Below are 15,553 nucleotides of genomic sequence, written 5' to 3'. Positions count from 1 at the left end.
TTGGTGAGAACATGAACAGATGGGATGGTCAACCAACTTCTGATCTTTTCAAGAGGTTACGGGAGCTGCAGAGGGGCAGATCCCGAGGTAGCAATACCAGGAGGGTAGCTGTCGCTTCCTCAGTTTCCCAGAACAACTCTGATAGCTCCAACAGTGATCCTAATTCTGGTGCTGGACGTTGTGCCAGCTGTACATGTGGAAGTAATCCCCACAACTAGGGGTGCCCTGCCTTCCGCCAGGGGGAGGTAAGGGATAATGGAGATAACAGAATCTATTGGGATGTGTACATCCAGCGGCCTGGCACTTCAAAATTTCAGAAGTACAGGGCCTTGGTTGACACAGGAGCTCAGTGCACCATAATACCATCAAATTATCAAGGGGGAGAATCTATAACTATTCAGGGAGTCACTGGTGGATCTCAAGAATTGTTTAAGATAGAGGTTGACATAAGTTTAACTGGGAAGCAGTGGAAGAAACACACTATTGTAACAGGTCCTAATGCACCTTGTATTTTGGGAATTGACTTTCTGAGAGAAGGGCGTTTTAAAGACCCTAAGGGTTACAAATGGGCTTTTGGAATAGCAACTGTAGAAATTGATGGAGGAAAATTGAAGTTGTCCATTAGACCTGAGCTTTCAGATGAATCTGCAGTTGTGGGACAACATGAGATAGAGGATGTAAAGCTGCCGATTGCTTCTCAAACTGTGCATCACAGACAATACAGAACCAACCGTGACTCTTTGGTGCCCATTCAAAACTTGATTCGTCAGTTGGAGAGTCAGAAGGTCATCAGCAAAACTCATTCACCTTTCAACAGTCCAATCTGGCCTGTGAGAAAGCAGAATGGAGAGTGGTGTCTGACAGTTGATTTCCGTGCCTTGAATGAAGTAACTCCACCCATGAGTGCAGCTGTACCAGACATGATGGAACTCCAATATGAGCTGGAATCCAAGCAGGCCAAATGGTATGCTACCATAGACATTGCTAATGCTTTCTTCTCTATTCCCATAGCAGAGGAATGCAGGCCTCAGTTTGCTTTCACCTGGAGAGGCATTCAGCACACATTCAATCGTTTGCCCCAGGGGTGGATTCACAGTTCAACCATCTGCCATGCAGTGATCCATGATGCTTTGGAGAAAGGTGGAGCTCCAGAACACATTCAGTTCATCGATGACATCATCATCTGGGGTGAGACTGCTGAAGAAGTCTTCGAGAAAGGTAACAAAATCCTTGACATTTTCTTGCAAGCTGGTTTCGCTATCAAGCGAGACAAGGTGAAAGGACCTGCCAGAGAAATCCAGTTTCTGGGAGTGCGGTGGCAAGATGGTCGCCGTCACATCCCAATGGATGTGATAAACAGAGTCTCCACCATGGCAAATCCCATCAACAAGAAAGAAACTCTGCCATGGGTCTGGGACCTGTCCGAACTGGTCCAGACATTAAGAACATTCTGTACACGGCCGCGAGTGACAATGGTCCAACCTGGTGCTTATGGCAAAAAGCTCCAGGGGAGACACGAGGACGTCCTCTTGGTTTCTGGGGTCGTGGCTACAGAGGCTCGGAGGCAAACTACACTCCAACAGAGAAAGAGATTTTAGCTGCTTATGAAGGAGTGAAAGCTGCTTCTGAAGTGACTGGAACTGAGTCACAACTTCTTCTAGCTCCTAGATTGCCAGTTCTGAATTGGATGTTCAAAGGCAAAGGTTCTTCACCACATCATGCAACAGATGCTACCTGGTCTAAGTGGATGGCTCTGATAACACAGAGAGCTCGAATGGGAAATCTCAAAAGACCTGGTTTGGTGGAGGTGATCGCAAACTGGCCAGAAGGCACAAGCTGTGCTAAACCTCCAGAGGAGAGAGTAACTCGTGCTGAGGAAGCTCCTCCTTACAGTGATCTGTCTGATGATGAAAAGAGATATGCTTTGTTCACAGACGGTTCCTGTCGTCTGGTTGGGAACAAGCGGAGATGGAAATCTGCAGTGTGGAGCCCAATGCGCAGAGTTGCAGAAGCGAGAGATGGAGAAGGAGAATCCAGTCAATTCGCAGAGGTGAAAGCTGTCCAGCTAGCTCTTAACGTAGCTGAACGTGAGAGATGGCCAAAGCTTTATCTCTACACCGACTCGTGGATGGTTGTGGGGTTGGCTGAAGGACTGGAAAAAGAATGGCTGGCAGAGGAAAGGAAAGCCTATCTGGGCTGCAGATCTGTGGCAAGACATTGCTGCTCGCATTGAGAGAATCCCAGTGAAAGTGAGACACATCGATGCTCACATTCCTAAGAGCAAAGCTACTGAGGAACAACAACACAACCATCAGGCAGATCTAGCTGCAAGAGTTTCCCAGGTGGACACAAACTCTGATCCTGATCCTGATCTTGACTGGAAACACCGAGGTGAGCTGTTCTTAGCTCGGTGGGCCCATGACTCGTCAGGACATCAAGGCAGAGATGCAACCTACCGATGGGCTCATGACAGATCCATTGACATTTCCATGGATGCTATCACACAAGTCATCCATGACTGTGACATTTGTGCTGCTATTAAGCAGGCAAAGCGGATCAAGCCCTTGTGGTACGGTGACCGATGGTCCAAGTACAAGTATGGTGAAGCCTGGCAGATTGACTACATCACTCTACCTCGTTCTCCATCTGGTAAGCAGTATGTGCTGACTATGGTAGAGGCAAGCACTGGATGGCTGGAAACTTATCCAGTTCCTCATGCAACTGCACGTAACACCATTCTTGGCCTGGAGAGACAAATCCTGTGGAGACATGGAACTCCAGAGAGGATTGAGTCAGACAAGGGAACTCATTTCAAGAACAATCTTGTGAAAAACTGGGCCAAAGAGCACGGCATCGAGTGGATATTCCACATTCCCTACTATGCACCAGCTGAAGGGAAGATCGAACGCTACAACGGTTTGCTGAAAACCACTCTCAAAGCCATGGGGGGTGGATCTTTGAAAAACTGGGAGAAACATTTAGCACAAGCAACCTGGTTGGTGAATAGTAGAGGTTCAGTGAATCGAGCTGGACCTGCCCAATCAGATTTGTTGCAAAAGGAAGAAGGTGATAGAGTTCCTGCTATCAGAGAAAAGAATCTGTTAGGCAAAACTGTTTGGGTATTTTCTCCTTCAGGAGAGGCCAAACCTGTCCGAGGGGTGGTTTCTGCTGAAGGTCCTGGTCACACCTATTGGGTAATGCAAGAAAATGGTGAAATTCAGTGCATTCCACAAAGAAATCTAACTTTGGCTGAGAGAGGTTAAATTCAGAGTGTTGCACAGATACAGCATCGCGCCCAAGAGGAGAGTTCATGAGATCTACGGTGCACGAACCCTGAGAGCCCTGAGTCACCTGAGAGTCGCTGTTCCTTTCTTCGCTCCATCTGCGAGGAAACAAGCTGTTTGCTGTTTTTCCTGTGATTTGACTCTTTTGAATCATCTACATCTGAGATAGCCGGAATGGACTATGGTCTTTATTCACCTAGTGTTGTAGATATTATTTTAGATTAGATAAATGATAGTAGCAGCCAATGGAATTGTTTAGAAGGGGTGGACTGTGATGGTTTCAAACTGTCTTTTTAATTTTTCCTTGCAAAGTTCAGAACAGAGAAAGTGAAAGAATGTAAATAAGTCACTATTGGGTGTAAGAAAGCAAAATAATGATTGTTCTAAACACTTCCATTGGATAAATAGAAAGGTTTAAGAACTATTACCCAAAACAAAGTAGGCACTCTGCACATTCTGCGTTCGGCAGTGGGGGCAGTTGCTGGGCTGTCTGGCTGCTGTTTTCTTCTTCTCTTCTGGCTGAAGATAACACACCCTGACCTTGGCAGCTAAGTTAACAACTTTCTGCTCTAACTAAACTCTGCTTCTCTGTCCAGGGGGCTCTGGGGGGAAGCTCCTGGGAGAGGGAGGCCCCTTTGGGAGGGTCCCCTTGGGGGGAAGCAAAGGGAGATCGGCTGTGCTTTTTCTGTTGATTGTATATATTTGTGAATGTTGTGAATTTTGTATATTTGTACATATTCATTGCATTTCATTGCAGATTTTAGACTTTGCTTGTAAATACAGCTTTTCATTTGCTTCCAGACTGAGCTAGCCTGGTTATTGTCGGTGGGGGGGGAATTTCAGCTCACACCGACACAACTGGCCACAACACATTTCTCAGTGGTCAGGTTGTCTCATCAAGTCACCATCATCCCTGGCACACACAGGAATGGGATGGGGCCAACCTCCAGCATGCCCAGGGCAAAGGCTGGCTCTAAAGGGGATGCTCTCTATCTTTTTCCTGCCCTCTTTAGGGTGCATGGAATCAGCAAAGGCCACAGAGGACACTGATGGTGTTATTTCCATCCCCATGGGAAAGAGATTGAGGGAACCAGGAGAGCTCCAAATGGCCAGAGAGCAAACTGCTGTATTGAAAATACAAATGACTCAGCTCTAAGTGAAAACTTCTATTTTTGTTGTTTGGCCTCACTGATTTGGTTCCAATCCTCCAGCCTGACTCACTCAGAAAGAGGCTTTTGCATGCCCAGCCAGTTCTGCCACTCCTGCTTCCAAATGTGAAATTGGAAGGTATACGTTAAGCATGCAGAGTAGGACTACAGTAGGAGGTTTTCTTCGTGTTCACTTCCAGGCATGGTGGAGAAGAGTGGACTTTGAAAGTTGTCTCCAGCGAGACCATTCCTGTCCAACTGAATCAATTATAGCCATGAAACCAACCCAAGACTGGATTTCATTTGAGACTTCATAAAATACAATTTCATGGCTCATGTTGGGTTCTTCTGAAATTTTTCCTTTTCCTTAATGTTCAAGCATTCATCAGAAGGGAAAAAAATCCATGCATCAACATTTTCTCCCTCAAAGAAATGATTTGCTCAATATTCTTCAAAAAAAAAATTCACACTGGGAAAGCACCACATCATGCCCAGCTTCCTTCTTGGACAAACATTTCAAGCAAAATGCTTTTAGCACTGTGATGGTTTGAAACTGTCTTTTTAATTTTTCCTTGCAAAGTTCAGAACAGAGAAAGTGAAAGAATGTAAATAAGTCACTATTGGGTGTAAGAAAGCAAAATAACGATTGTTCTAAACACTTCCATTGGATAGATAGAAATGTTTAAGAACTATTACCCAAAACAAAGTAGGCACTCTGCACATTCTGCGTTCGGCAGTGGGGGCAGTTGCTGGGCTGTCTGGCTGCTGTTTCTTCTTCTCTTCTGGCTGAAGATAACACACCCTGACCTTGGCAGCTAAGTTAACAACTTTCTGCTTAACAAACTCTGCTTCTCTGTCCAGGGGGCTCTGGGGGGAAAGCTCCTGGGAGAGAGAGAGGCCCCTTTGGGAGGGTCCCCTTGGGGGGAAGCAAAGGGAGATCGGTTGTGCTTTTCTGGTGATTGTATATACTTGTGAATGTTGTGAATTTTGTATATTTGTACATATTCATTGCATTTCATTGTAGATTTTAGACTCTGCTTGTAAATACAGCTTTTCATTTGCTTCCAGACTGAGCTAGCCTGGTTATTGTCGGTGGGGGGGGAATTTCAGCTCACACCAACACAAGCACCAACTTTGAGAGGCCATGTCTGCAAGAGTTCAGGGAGGGACTCCCTGTGTGTATGAGGGGAGGAGGAGCCCAAGGTCTCTGTTCAGATCTTTTCAGTCTTCTACTGGCTACATCAAAAACACATCCAGTTATTCCACAGCTGTCTGAATTGAGAAAAGCAGCTCCTAAGCCAAATGTTTCACTTTAATAACATATATAAACACGCCCCTGAAAGGAAAACCAACTTATGACACTCCCAACACTCCATTTGTCTCTCCAGCCCCTTGAAACTCCACGGATGCTCCTGGGAAAGCCAAGCCACAATGGTGCTTCCAGAGATAGCTCATCAAAGTGGTAGAATGAAGCTCATAGCTGCTCTATCAGGTCCCCTTGGGCCACAGCAGCAAGTTCTCCATCCCTCCATCACATGGCAGGAGTCTTCTCTATGCTGTCACCTTCATGGCCACCAGTGTCCCTCCTCCCTTCCCCAAGGAGTGCAGCAGGTCTCTTAACAGAACCTGGGCATGCAAAGATTTTTGGAAAGGCTGGCCAGAGAGGAGGGAAAAAGGAAAAGCAACCTTAAAAAGGCATGTAAAATACCTTGCACAACTCCAGCTTATCATGTTCAAGAAAGATTAGGACAATCTGGAAGAGGTGGAGAAGGTGAATCAAAGAAATGGACAGTCTGATTACAAGCTACTGACGAAAAGAGCTTGGCTTGATGGAGAAATAAAGGCTGGACTGGGATGGGAGAACTGTCCATAAATACATCCAGAGGGAGACACCAGGAAAAGAGAAGAGCTATTTCTGTACAGGTAAAGAACACAGGGGTTGGACCTGATGATCTCTTGAGGTCCCTTCCAACCTCTGATATACGGTGATACTGTGATACATTTTGGCTGCAAATTAGAAGATAGTTTACCCAACACTGGAGAAATGAGGGTTTGGAACAGTCTTCTGGGGAAAAAAACAGATGCAACAGACAAAGTCAGTTCGCTTAAAACAGGCCTTGCATAAGCTCTGGAAGTGTGGCACCAGGACACTGACCTAAAAGCTCCTTCCAGTCCCACAGCCTGCGCTCCCACATTATGCGTGTGCAGAAGATAACCCAACTACCACACACTCATGGGTAGAACATGAGACAGTGACAGCTTCATGGGCTGCCTAGAGGGAAGTTTGTAGAAAGAGAGAATACCTTTTATTAACCAGACTAATAGATCTGGTGAAAAGCAGACACATCTAAGGGAAAGATCTGAGGGGGTAAAAACCCCAAGCAAAACCCCCAAGTTTAGACATTGTTCAATGTGCTGCTTTAACTGTGTCTGCCAGCCTAAAAAAATGCCTGACTCCCTCCTGTCCTTACTTCTTATTTGTCACCTAGACAGTAACAACTCTAGATCAGTTTAGGTAAAAGTGCTGCATGCAGAGGAAGAAAAATGCAATCAAGATATTGGATATGGCTGGCATCAAGAGAGTTAGATGGGTAATTTGGCAACAGCACAGCTAAGGGAAGTGCAGAGCTGGGAAGACCATCTGGGGAAAGAGACGAATGTGATAGTCTGGAAAAGAAAAAAACAACAATCAAAACAGTGGAGAAAGCAAGGCTCCACTCCAGCTCCTACTGACCACCATGTGACCACTTCCACCAACATCCAGGCCAGAAGAAGCAGATCCTCCAAGACATTGGTCTCTGGGACAGAATATCTCAGAGGGAAGATTACCTTAACAGCTGTGTCTGAAGCAGAAGAGAAAGCCTGATGAGAAGATCTCTGCTGTCAGCCAGCAGTGCTGCTCCTGAATCAGTTTGCTACCAAAGCTATAATGGGGGCTACCAGAAAAAAGTAAACCTTCCTGCACTTGTGACAAAACCTGCCTGCATTGGAGAGAGAGGAATAAGGAGGTATTTCTCTTTTGTCTTCCTGATGTCTGGGAATATCAGCATTCATTTCAGTGCAGGGAAGACAAGGGCTCTGCCTTGGAAGACACTCTGTTCAATTGAAGGTACATGCTGTGAAAATACTACATCCCACAGCATTTTTATTTAGACAACTGCCCCAAGGTAGGCAGCAAAATCAGGCAAGGCATGCTTCATCCCCTTCCCACCAGCCTAGAGCCACTGCATCTGAGAATCTGGTTTGATCCATGCAAATTACTTTGATTTGATTGCTTTTATTCCCACCCTACCACAGTGTGAAATGTCCAAGGTGCAAAGCATCAGAGTTGTGACCATGACTACAAGCCCACTTAAGGAGTTGGGACTTGGTTTTCAAGCTGCATGTGAGATCTGAAAAGGGATCCTGTCCATTAGTGTACAAGGGGGAAAAAAAAAGAATGCTCCTGCTTGATGCAAAAATAAAAGCATTTTCAAAGGCTCTTTGATGTGCAAGACAGAAAGACATGCAGGCAGGTTCCAGAGGAGGTCTTGTCTTCATCAATTACCAGCACTCTTCTTAAAGCCTACTCCCCAGACAGGACCTTTATGTGAAGTAGATAATCACAGTGCAGAGCTGATACAGCTATAAACCTTGAGGCTTTTCAATTAAGCAGCAATAACCTCTACTCAAAATACTCCTTAACCAAGATAGGAATAAAACAAATAGCCCCAAACCCAACTAACTGCAGGTGAAGCAATTTCAAAGACATATGTTTTTTAAAGATTGCACGTTGAGCTCCTCTCAGGAAGCCATGCCAGCTTTCCAAGCAATATTCTGATCATTAAAACAAGCAGTGATGTAATTTCCACAGCAACCACAAACATACCAAGAATATTTGAGCTAAATTTATCCAGACTTCTTGTTTGAATCACTGCTTTGGTTCATTATTTTTCCATGAGCTTCAACTATGCACAAAAAAGGAGCTGTGGAGAGCCTGGGACTGAGCTTTCCCCAGCAGCAACCAAAATGCCAACATTTATGCTTAGGAGCCATTTATTGACAATTAAACATGAAATTAAGCTGCTCCTCCAGCTCCCAACCCCAGGTCCGAGCTCCTTTCACTCTTTACCTTCCTCCTGTCCTTCCTGTAGCAGACTGACCCTCTCCTCGCCCTTGGGTGACACAACACGGAGCTTGTCTTTGTGACCGAGAACTTCCTGAAGCTCACCACAGATCTGCTGCCTTTCCCAACTGGAGACAGCCAGCCATAAAAGAGAGGATCTGCAACAGAATTCCCACTGCTGTGTGTAGCATCATGGCAAGCCCTGCCTGCCTCTCAGGAATACCACATCCCATCACCATGACCATCCACATCAGGAGAGCTCAGGCTAGGGAAGGCTGTCTAGGCACCCTCACCAGCAGGTACACAAAAAATGTACCATCTCCAAAGACTCAGTGATTTGGTTCCCCCTCTCTTCCAACATGCTCAGTGCCATACTGGGAGGGACTCGGTATTTGCAAAAACTGCAGCATAGCCTCTGAGATTTCACTGCATCAACTTGGCTACTGTTCAGTGAGAACCTTTTTCAGCTGTCATATTTTACCATAGTCTGAGTATGTCCTTCCTGACTCCATTTCAGAGTCATGATCTGACTCACTGAGTTTGCCTGCATGTGGCTGCACATTTTTTAAGGGCAGTTTGTAATTTATGAAAGCACTCTTGTTTTTTTTCAAACCAAATCCTGTAGAACCCAGAGCCCCTCTGATTGCAGAAGGGTGTTCTGAATGTTGGAGGCCTTCCCTAATACTTAAAGACTTCTTTTGTAAGTTGTCCCTTTAAGTAAGAGCAAGGCACAAATTCAAAGCATGGACACACTTCTGCTGTGGAACTGTCAGCTGCTTACATAAAAGGGCTGCTCCTGTGGTGATACATAATCATGCAAATAAGCAATTGCTGATCCACTAATGAGCACACAGACTTGGATTAAGGAAAAGAATTACATATCAGCCTAATTTGATGTAAAATCTGAAACAGAACCTATTAAGTCACAGACTTCACCATACATCAGACTGGAGCAGAATGGTATAAAAATCCATCCCACACCCCTTCACCTGCAATGCAAACATCTCTTCCCCAGTTAGCTTCCTTCTGCCAAGCAGAGCCTTTGGCAGTCCCTTTATCGATCAGAGAAATGAAAAACAAACCACCCACAGACTTAATGCTGTAAGAATCCCTGAAGACCAGATCCCAAGTCTGTTATGCCAGTGCAAAGATTTTAATGGGTTTGGGATAAGGCCCCTGTAGGCTGTGGAGAGGATTAAAAAAAAAACCAACCCACATAAATTCATAGCACTTTCTTTAACGCGACTATAAAATGGCCTGCAACATGACTGACAGAACAGGACATCAATGACAGGCCTGGTAAAGACTGAGTTGGTGTCAACACTATCAGTTGTTTTTTTCCCACTGAAATGGAGGAGACTGGTTCCATAACGACAGTGCCACCCCTCACCTGAGAGCTACCTTATGGCCACACCTTAGTAACCTCGTTAAGGAGTTCCTGTGCACAGGTTCTAAGGCCAAAGGACTTCCTCTACTGCCTCATCACCTTCTCTTTGTTTTGGCTAGGCTTAAGGTATCATAACCTATATTTCAATGTAATAAACCATAAATACATTTTAACTGAAAGGTGGAAAAATAAAGCTGTATGACTGCAGATAATGCCAGATACAGCTCAGATACACAAGTGTTTTACTGTTGCCTGTAAATCAAACTGCTTCTCAGGCTGGACTCTGCTCAATTAGCTTCCCTAGGTCAGCACAGCACCACTGGCACTCCCAGCAGCTCTGCCCTCCTTGATACAGTCCACAAGTTCAAAAGCAGGATGGCTTTGATAGTATTTCTCAGGAAAAAGCTGGTCCTGCAACTACTAAGAACTGATTGTTCTTTTCTATCACCTTGATTCCAGAGGGATGCAGCACCCACAGGTCAAACTCCCACTTCCCACAGGCACAAGAAGGTGTTTTCAAAGGCAAATGGTTCTTCTGGTTGCCTCTGTTTCAAAATACAAGAGCCACCTGAAAACAGTGCTTACTATCCAGACTGAAAAATCAGTTCAGTGCCCTAAATCAGGCACCTCATTGTAACTGTCCCAGCTCCAGGGCCCTCTTTGGAAAGCCAGGCTCAGCTTGGTGAGATGGTACTGTATGGGGCTCTGCTGCAGCCTGCACAGCAGAAGCAGGCTCATCCACAGAGGTTCTGTACTGCAGGCCAGCCTTCCACATTCACTCCTGGCCCCAAGTGAGACTGCACCACTTCTCTATGAATGTGTATTTAAATAGGTTTAAAAACAGAAGCCTCCTACTGCTTTAGTGTATTTCCTATTCCTGCCTAGCATCTCCTCCTTCTGCAGGGCATTATGCAGTAAGACTAACCCATAGAAGGTGTCTGCTTTATTGTTTACTGGTTTGGTTTTGGTTTGCTTGTAGAATATTTTCAACTGGCTGTCTGGACTCAAATTAACTTGCAGCTTAATGAGCAGGATGAAAAACAGAAGACCTTCACGGCTCATTTACTCTAATTATAGAGAACTTCAAACAACCAACACACTGCACAGGTCTCCAGCGCTCTGTGAGCTCAGATCTGCCCACAGATGCTCTCCTTGTCCCTCTCCCTGCCACATTGCCACAGCAGACCTGGGGTAATGTTACTAGAGACTAATGTATGGATAGAAAAGCCAAGACAGAGGCTGTGAGTAATTTTCCCCTCTTATACAGCACATGTGCCACAGACAAGGCTAAATCAACACACCCAAAGACCTAGCTGCTAGCCCTAGCCCTGTGTGTACAGCTGGTATAAAGATTTTAAGGTTTTCATGGTGATTTCAAGTGGTACCAGTGGTGCTGCCAACACAGATTTCCCCTTCTTCCCCTATTCAGCAGGAAAGATTTATAAGCAAAGATATTCATACTACCAAATTCAAGTTGCTATTCTTCACATTTAAGGCAACAAAATCAACAAAACTCTGAGGGAAGGACAGCAAAGATGCTTTCTGGAAGCCATGTATGTGCACAGGCAAGAGCAAGTGAGCTCTGCCTGCTTTCACTACCATAAAGAAGGCAGGCTCTTCCTGCAGAGTTTTATTTTTTAAGCGGATTTCACCCTGCCAGCCTGGAAGGTTTGGCTTATCCAGCAAGTACAAAACAGAGAAGCAAGGGCAGAGCCTGTGAAAGTTTCCATCCCTCCACCCACAGTGCTGTCACCTCCTCAAACTGCCACCCCACGACAAAGGCTTTGGCGAGGTTTGCAAATGTGCTGCCTTCGTGCAAACAGGGGAGTGATGCTGGATGAACAAAGCAATGCCCCAGGAGAATAAGCTGCTTCCTTTGACATTGGTTGTTCTCAGGCTGTCACCATCCGATCCACTGCAAAATTTTCCAGGTACAACTGCATCAGCACCTGAGCAGTCCCTCTTGTTAAAACAACTCTTTAACTCTTCCAGTTGAAATCTTTGTATTTGCACTGAAGGCTTTTCTACAATTCACGAAGCAGTGGTGCAGGCAGCATCTTTCCCACTGAGTCAGTTCTGAGCTGAGCCATGGTCCCAACAGGGTTGCAAAGGTCACTACTGTTGTGGGTACCTTCTTTCTGATAGAATAGAAAGCCCTGTGAGCTGCAGGGTCAGCACTTGAAACTACTTCTGCAGCACAGCTTTAAGAGCACCTGGTTCACTCCAAAGGCTCCTCAGGTCATTATACTCTGCTTACTTGTTTGCTCCCTTATTTTAATTCTTAGGTCTTATCCTTATTTTAATATTTAGGTCTCACCCTGTCCACGGAAGCGTTCAAGGCCAGGCTGGATGAGGCCTTGATCAAACTGGTCTAGTGGAAGGTGTCCCTGCCTATGGCAGGGGGGTTGGAACTGGATGATCTTTAAGTTCCCTTCCAACCCAAACTATTGTATGATTCCCAGACACAATGCACAGGTATACACCCGGACAGTTGAAACCCACTGGCTTGTAACAGATTTGCCCCAAAAGAAGCTGTGAAGGTTCACTCAGTGGATATCTACTACAAAATTTCAAGCAACTCCCACTGCTGTTGTCCTAGTTATGTACTATTATATACATTACATGGTAACATCCCTTTTCCAGTGCTCATTTCTAGATTTAGCAGGAGAGAAGAGACCTCCTCTGGCATGTTTGAAAGATAATCCAATTCTACCTCCCAGATGCTCATAAGTGGCACATGAGTGACTCTGAACCACATTCTCAATAAGAAAGAGATAAGCTCTTTAACAAGAGCACCCTGACATTCAGAGACAAGCACAGCTTTGCTCTGTCTTTGCTGAACTGCCTCCTATGAACTCGCAGGGGAATTAAATAGTAGCTGTAAAATTTCCTAAGATTCAAAGAAACCAACAAGCCCACAAAGAGGAGATGAATCTCTATTCTCTTCTAGGCATTCATACAGTGGTATCTTCAGGCCTCCACTGTATTTTCTACAAGATTCATATTCTGTAAACTCCATTCTATTAGGTAGAGCTCTTTAATCAAGCTGAAATCCCCCCAAAGCCTACGCTTCATGAGAGACTGCAGCCACCCCCATATCTCTGCTTGCCTCCTTTTTTCTAATTAGGGCAAGATGAGCAAATCTAGGAGAGGGGAAGCAGAGTTTGAAGAGGCAGGGGAGATGCTGAGTGCACCCACAATGGAGCACCATTCTGCGCTCCAGTGACAAATCTTTTCTGTGGACCACTGAGCGCTCGCTGGCATCATGGAGTCAAGCCCAGCACCATCCCTGGAGGGCAGACAGGATCCAGTTCTGAAACAGTTCACCTGCTCTCAGGGTAAGTGGGCATCCTACTGGCATCCTGGCAAGATCACTGCCGCAGCCAAGAGGACACAAAGCAGCAAGGTGAGCCCTTGCATCATATCTTATATTTGCTAACTAGAGTCAGTGATGCTGTGAACCTGTTCTCCATGTGAGGCTCTGGCCAAATGCATAGCTGCCAGGAAATAAAAACCCTCAAAATCTTCAAGCTTTAAAATGATGAAGGCCCTGTGTGCACAAGGTACCTGCTGGAAGGTGCCTCCAGCACTGCGCCGGCCATAATGCCGCTGACCCAAGTGACCATCAGAGAGCCACAAGCAGCACCATGCTACTGCTAAACCCCTCACATCCACCTCTGTCCCTCCTGCCCAAAGAAGAGACTCTGAGCTTTGCGAGCACTGAGGTCATTGGCATTAAAGGAATGATCTGTGCTCTCCCTTCCCAGTGGTTCCCACTGAACAGGGGCAGAAGGCTGCCTCCAGACTGTTCATAGATGCACGCAAACAATGGGTTCCAGCAGGCAGACTGGGTGAGTCACCCCGGTCCTGCTCAGCATCCAAACACAGAGCAAGGACCAGTTCAGTTAGGGAGTGGGCTAGCTAGCTAATGACAATTATTGTTGGCAGGATTCAAACAATCCCAAAACAAAAATGAGTTACAACATCTACAGTACACTTATAAAGAGCAAATCCACCAGGGCAGTCCTGCATCTTAAGTTTCCCAGGATCCCTTTGCCAGTTTCCAATGCTGTCGATCAAATAAAATAACTCAGATATAAGTATAGAGGAGTTACATCAGTAAGATTTGTCTGCCTCCAGTTAACGAGTTTTACTGAATATGTTTATGTAACAGAAACAGACAATGAAGTTCCCAGAAGAAGAACTGAAGTTGCAATGTGGAAAATAAAACCTTTTCCACTTCTCGCTTCATTATTCCCCCATAAAGTATTTATTTATTTATGTGCTGTATCTTTAAAGAGTGAGAAAAGCTTGTCAAATCATTATTGCAGAACAAAACATTTAGCAACTCTTAAAACTTGCAATTCATTAGCGCAGATTAAAACTCTTCCCACGGTTTATAGCCTAGTATTCAAGTGGAGATAATTTCTTCCAGAGAGAAACTCGGAAGCTAGAACTAAAGAATTTCAAGGCTATTCAGTAACCAAATGCTCCTGATTATTATAGAGACAATGCTGAGTAAGGAAACAAAAACCAAAAGCAAAATCAGTATCACCAAATAAGCAGAATACATACGGAGAAAGGAAAGAGTTCCCAGAGCTCCCTGTGACGGTGATGAGAAATATCTTCAAACAAGAGAAGGTGGCCTCTGAATAAACTCTCAGGCTTTGCTTCATAGTTGCTGATAAAATCCAAAATAAGGCTGCACAAACATTAGCTTCCACTGAAGCCGCCTTACTCACTGTGAGTCAAGCACACCTTCATCCCACACTGCAAGTGCCGATACTGCCTCCTAAGGAGCTGCTTGTTGCAAGGGGGGAACACCGTTACACAATAACCAGAAGTTCTCTCTTGACGCAGAAACATAACTGGGGTTTGACTCAGAGAAGTGCAGCAGTGCCTGGGAGCTGAGGGCGTCAGTGATAAAACCCATCCAAAAATAATCTGGCTGTTGAGATTAAAACAAAACAAACCCCAAACCCCCACAACCCTAACAGGAAGCAACCTGAAGCATCTGGCCCTTCTGAGAAGGAAATTTCCACCCATGGATTTATTGCATAATGCAGCCCTCCATAATTTAGCCCAGCAATAAATCACTGCAAGGCACTGAATCAAAGCTGACAGCGAAACTGGAGCAGGTTAGTATCTGTTCATCCTGGGAAATGATGCTCTGATCTTAGCAGCTTTCATCCCCTAAACACACACAGCATCAGGAGCTGGGAACATATTTGCATTCACACACTGAAAAAGCACAGATTTTGTAAACCATATTTAGGAGCTGGTGAGATGTGAGACATACATTGACTAATTCTGGAGGCCTTTGGGAAAAATTGGGCTTCAGAAGAATTCTATTCTTACCACTTGGCTGGTTCAACACTGTTCTCCTTGGAAGTAAAATTCCTTGTTCTGTACCATAGATTGTCAAAGACTAAGGCTCAAATCACTCCAAGATCTTTCATACATTTAAATTTCACCAAAACTCAGTGGCAGCTGGCTACTGAGTTCTCTCAAACCCTTCTGCTCCCAATCTGAACAGGAAAGAAAAGAAACCCTCCTCTTTACCATTTTGTGGCTCCATGTTGCTGTCTCTGCAAACAGCAGCTTCCTCAGTTCCCACACACCAGTACAT

The 15,553-nt window shown here is 45.2% G+C and overlaps 1 protein-coding gene across 1 annotated transcript in view; it reads right to left on the bottom strand.

Moving 5' to 3' along the window:
* The window catches only part of LRRK1 (leucine rich repeat kinase 1), an 87,828-nt gene extending 72,275 nt beyond the window's left edge, over positions 1-15,553 (bottom strand). The window contains exon 1 of the mRNA XM_054387712.1: positions 15,487-15,553. Coding sequence (XP_054243687.1) covers positions 15,487-15,553 — 67 coding nt within the window. The remainder of the gene's footprint in view (positions 1-15,486) is intronic.

This window comes from Indicator indicator, chromosome 16 (assembly GCF_027791375.1).
Source record: "Indicator indicator isolate 239-I01 chromosome 16, UM_Iind_1.1, whole genome shotgun sequence".
In the NCBI taxonomy this organism is placed as follows: Eukaryota; Metazoa; Chordata; class Aves; order Piciformes; family Indicatoridae; genus Indicator; species Indicator indicator.
Note: the sequence above shows the minus strand (reverse complement) of the source record. Positions and strands in the feature narration are given on the sequence as shown.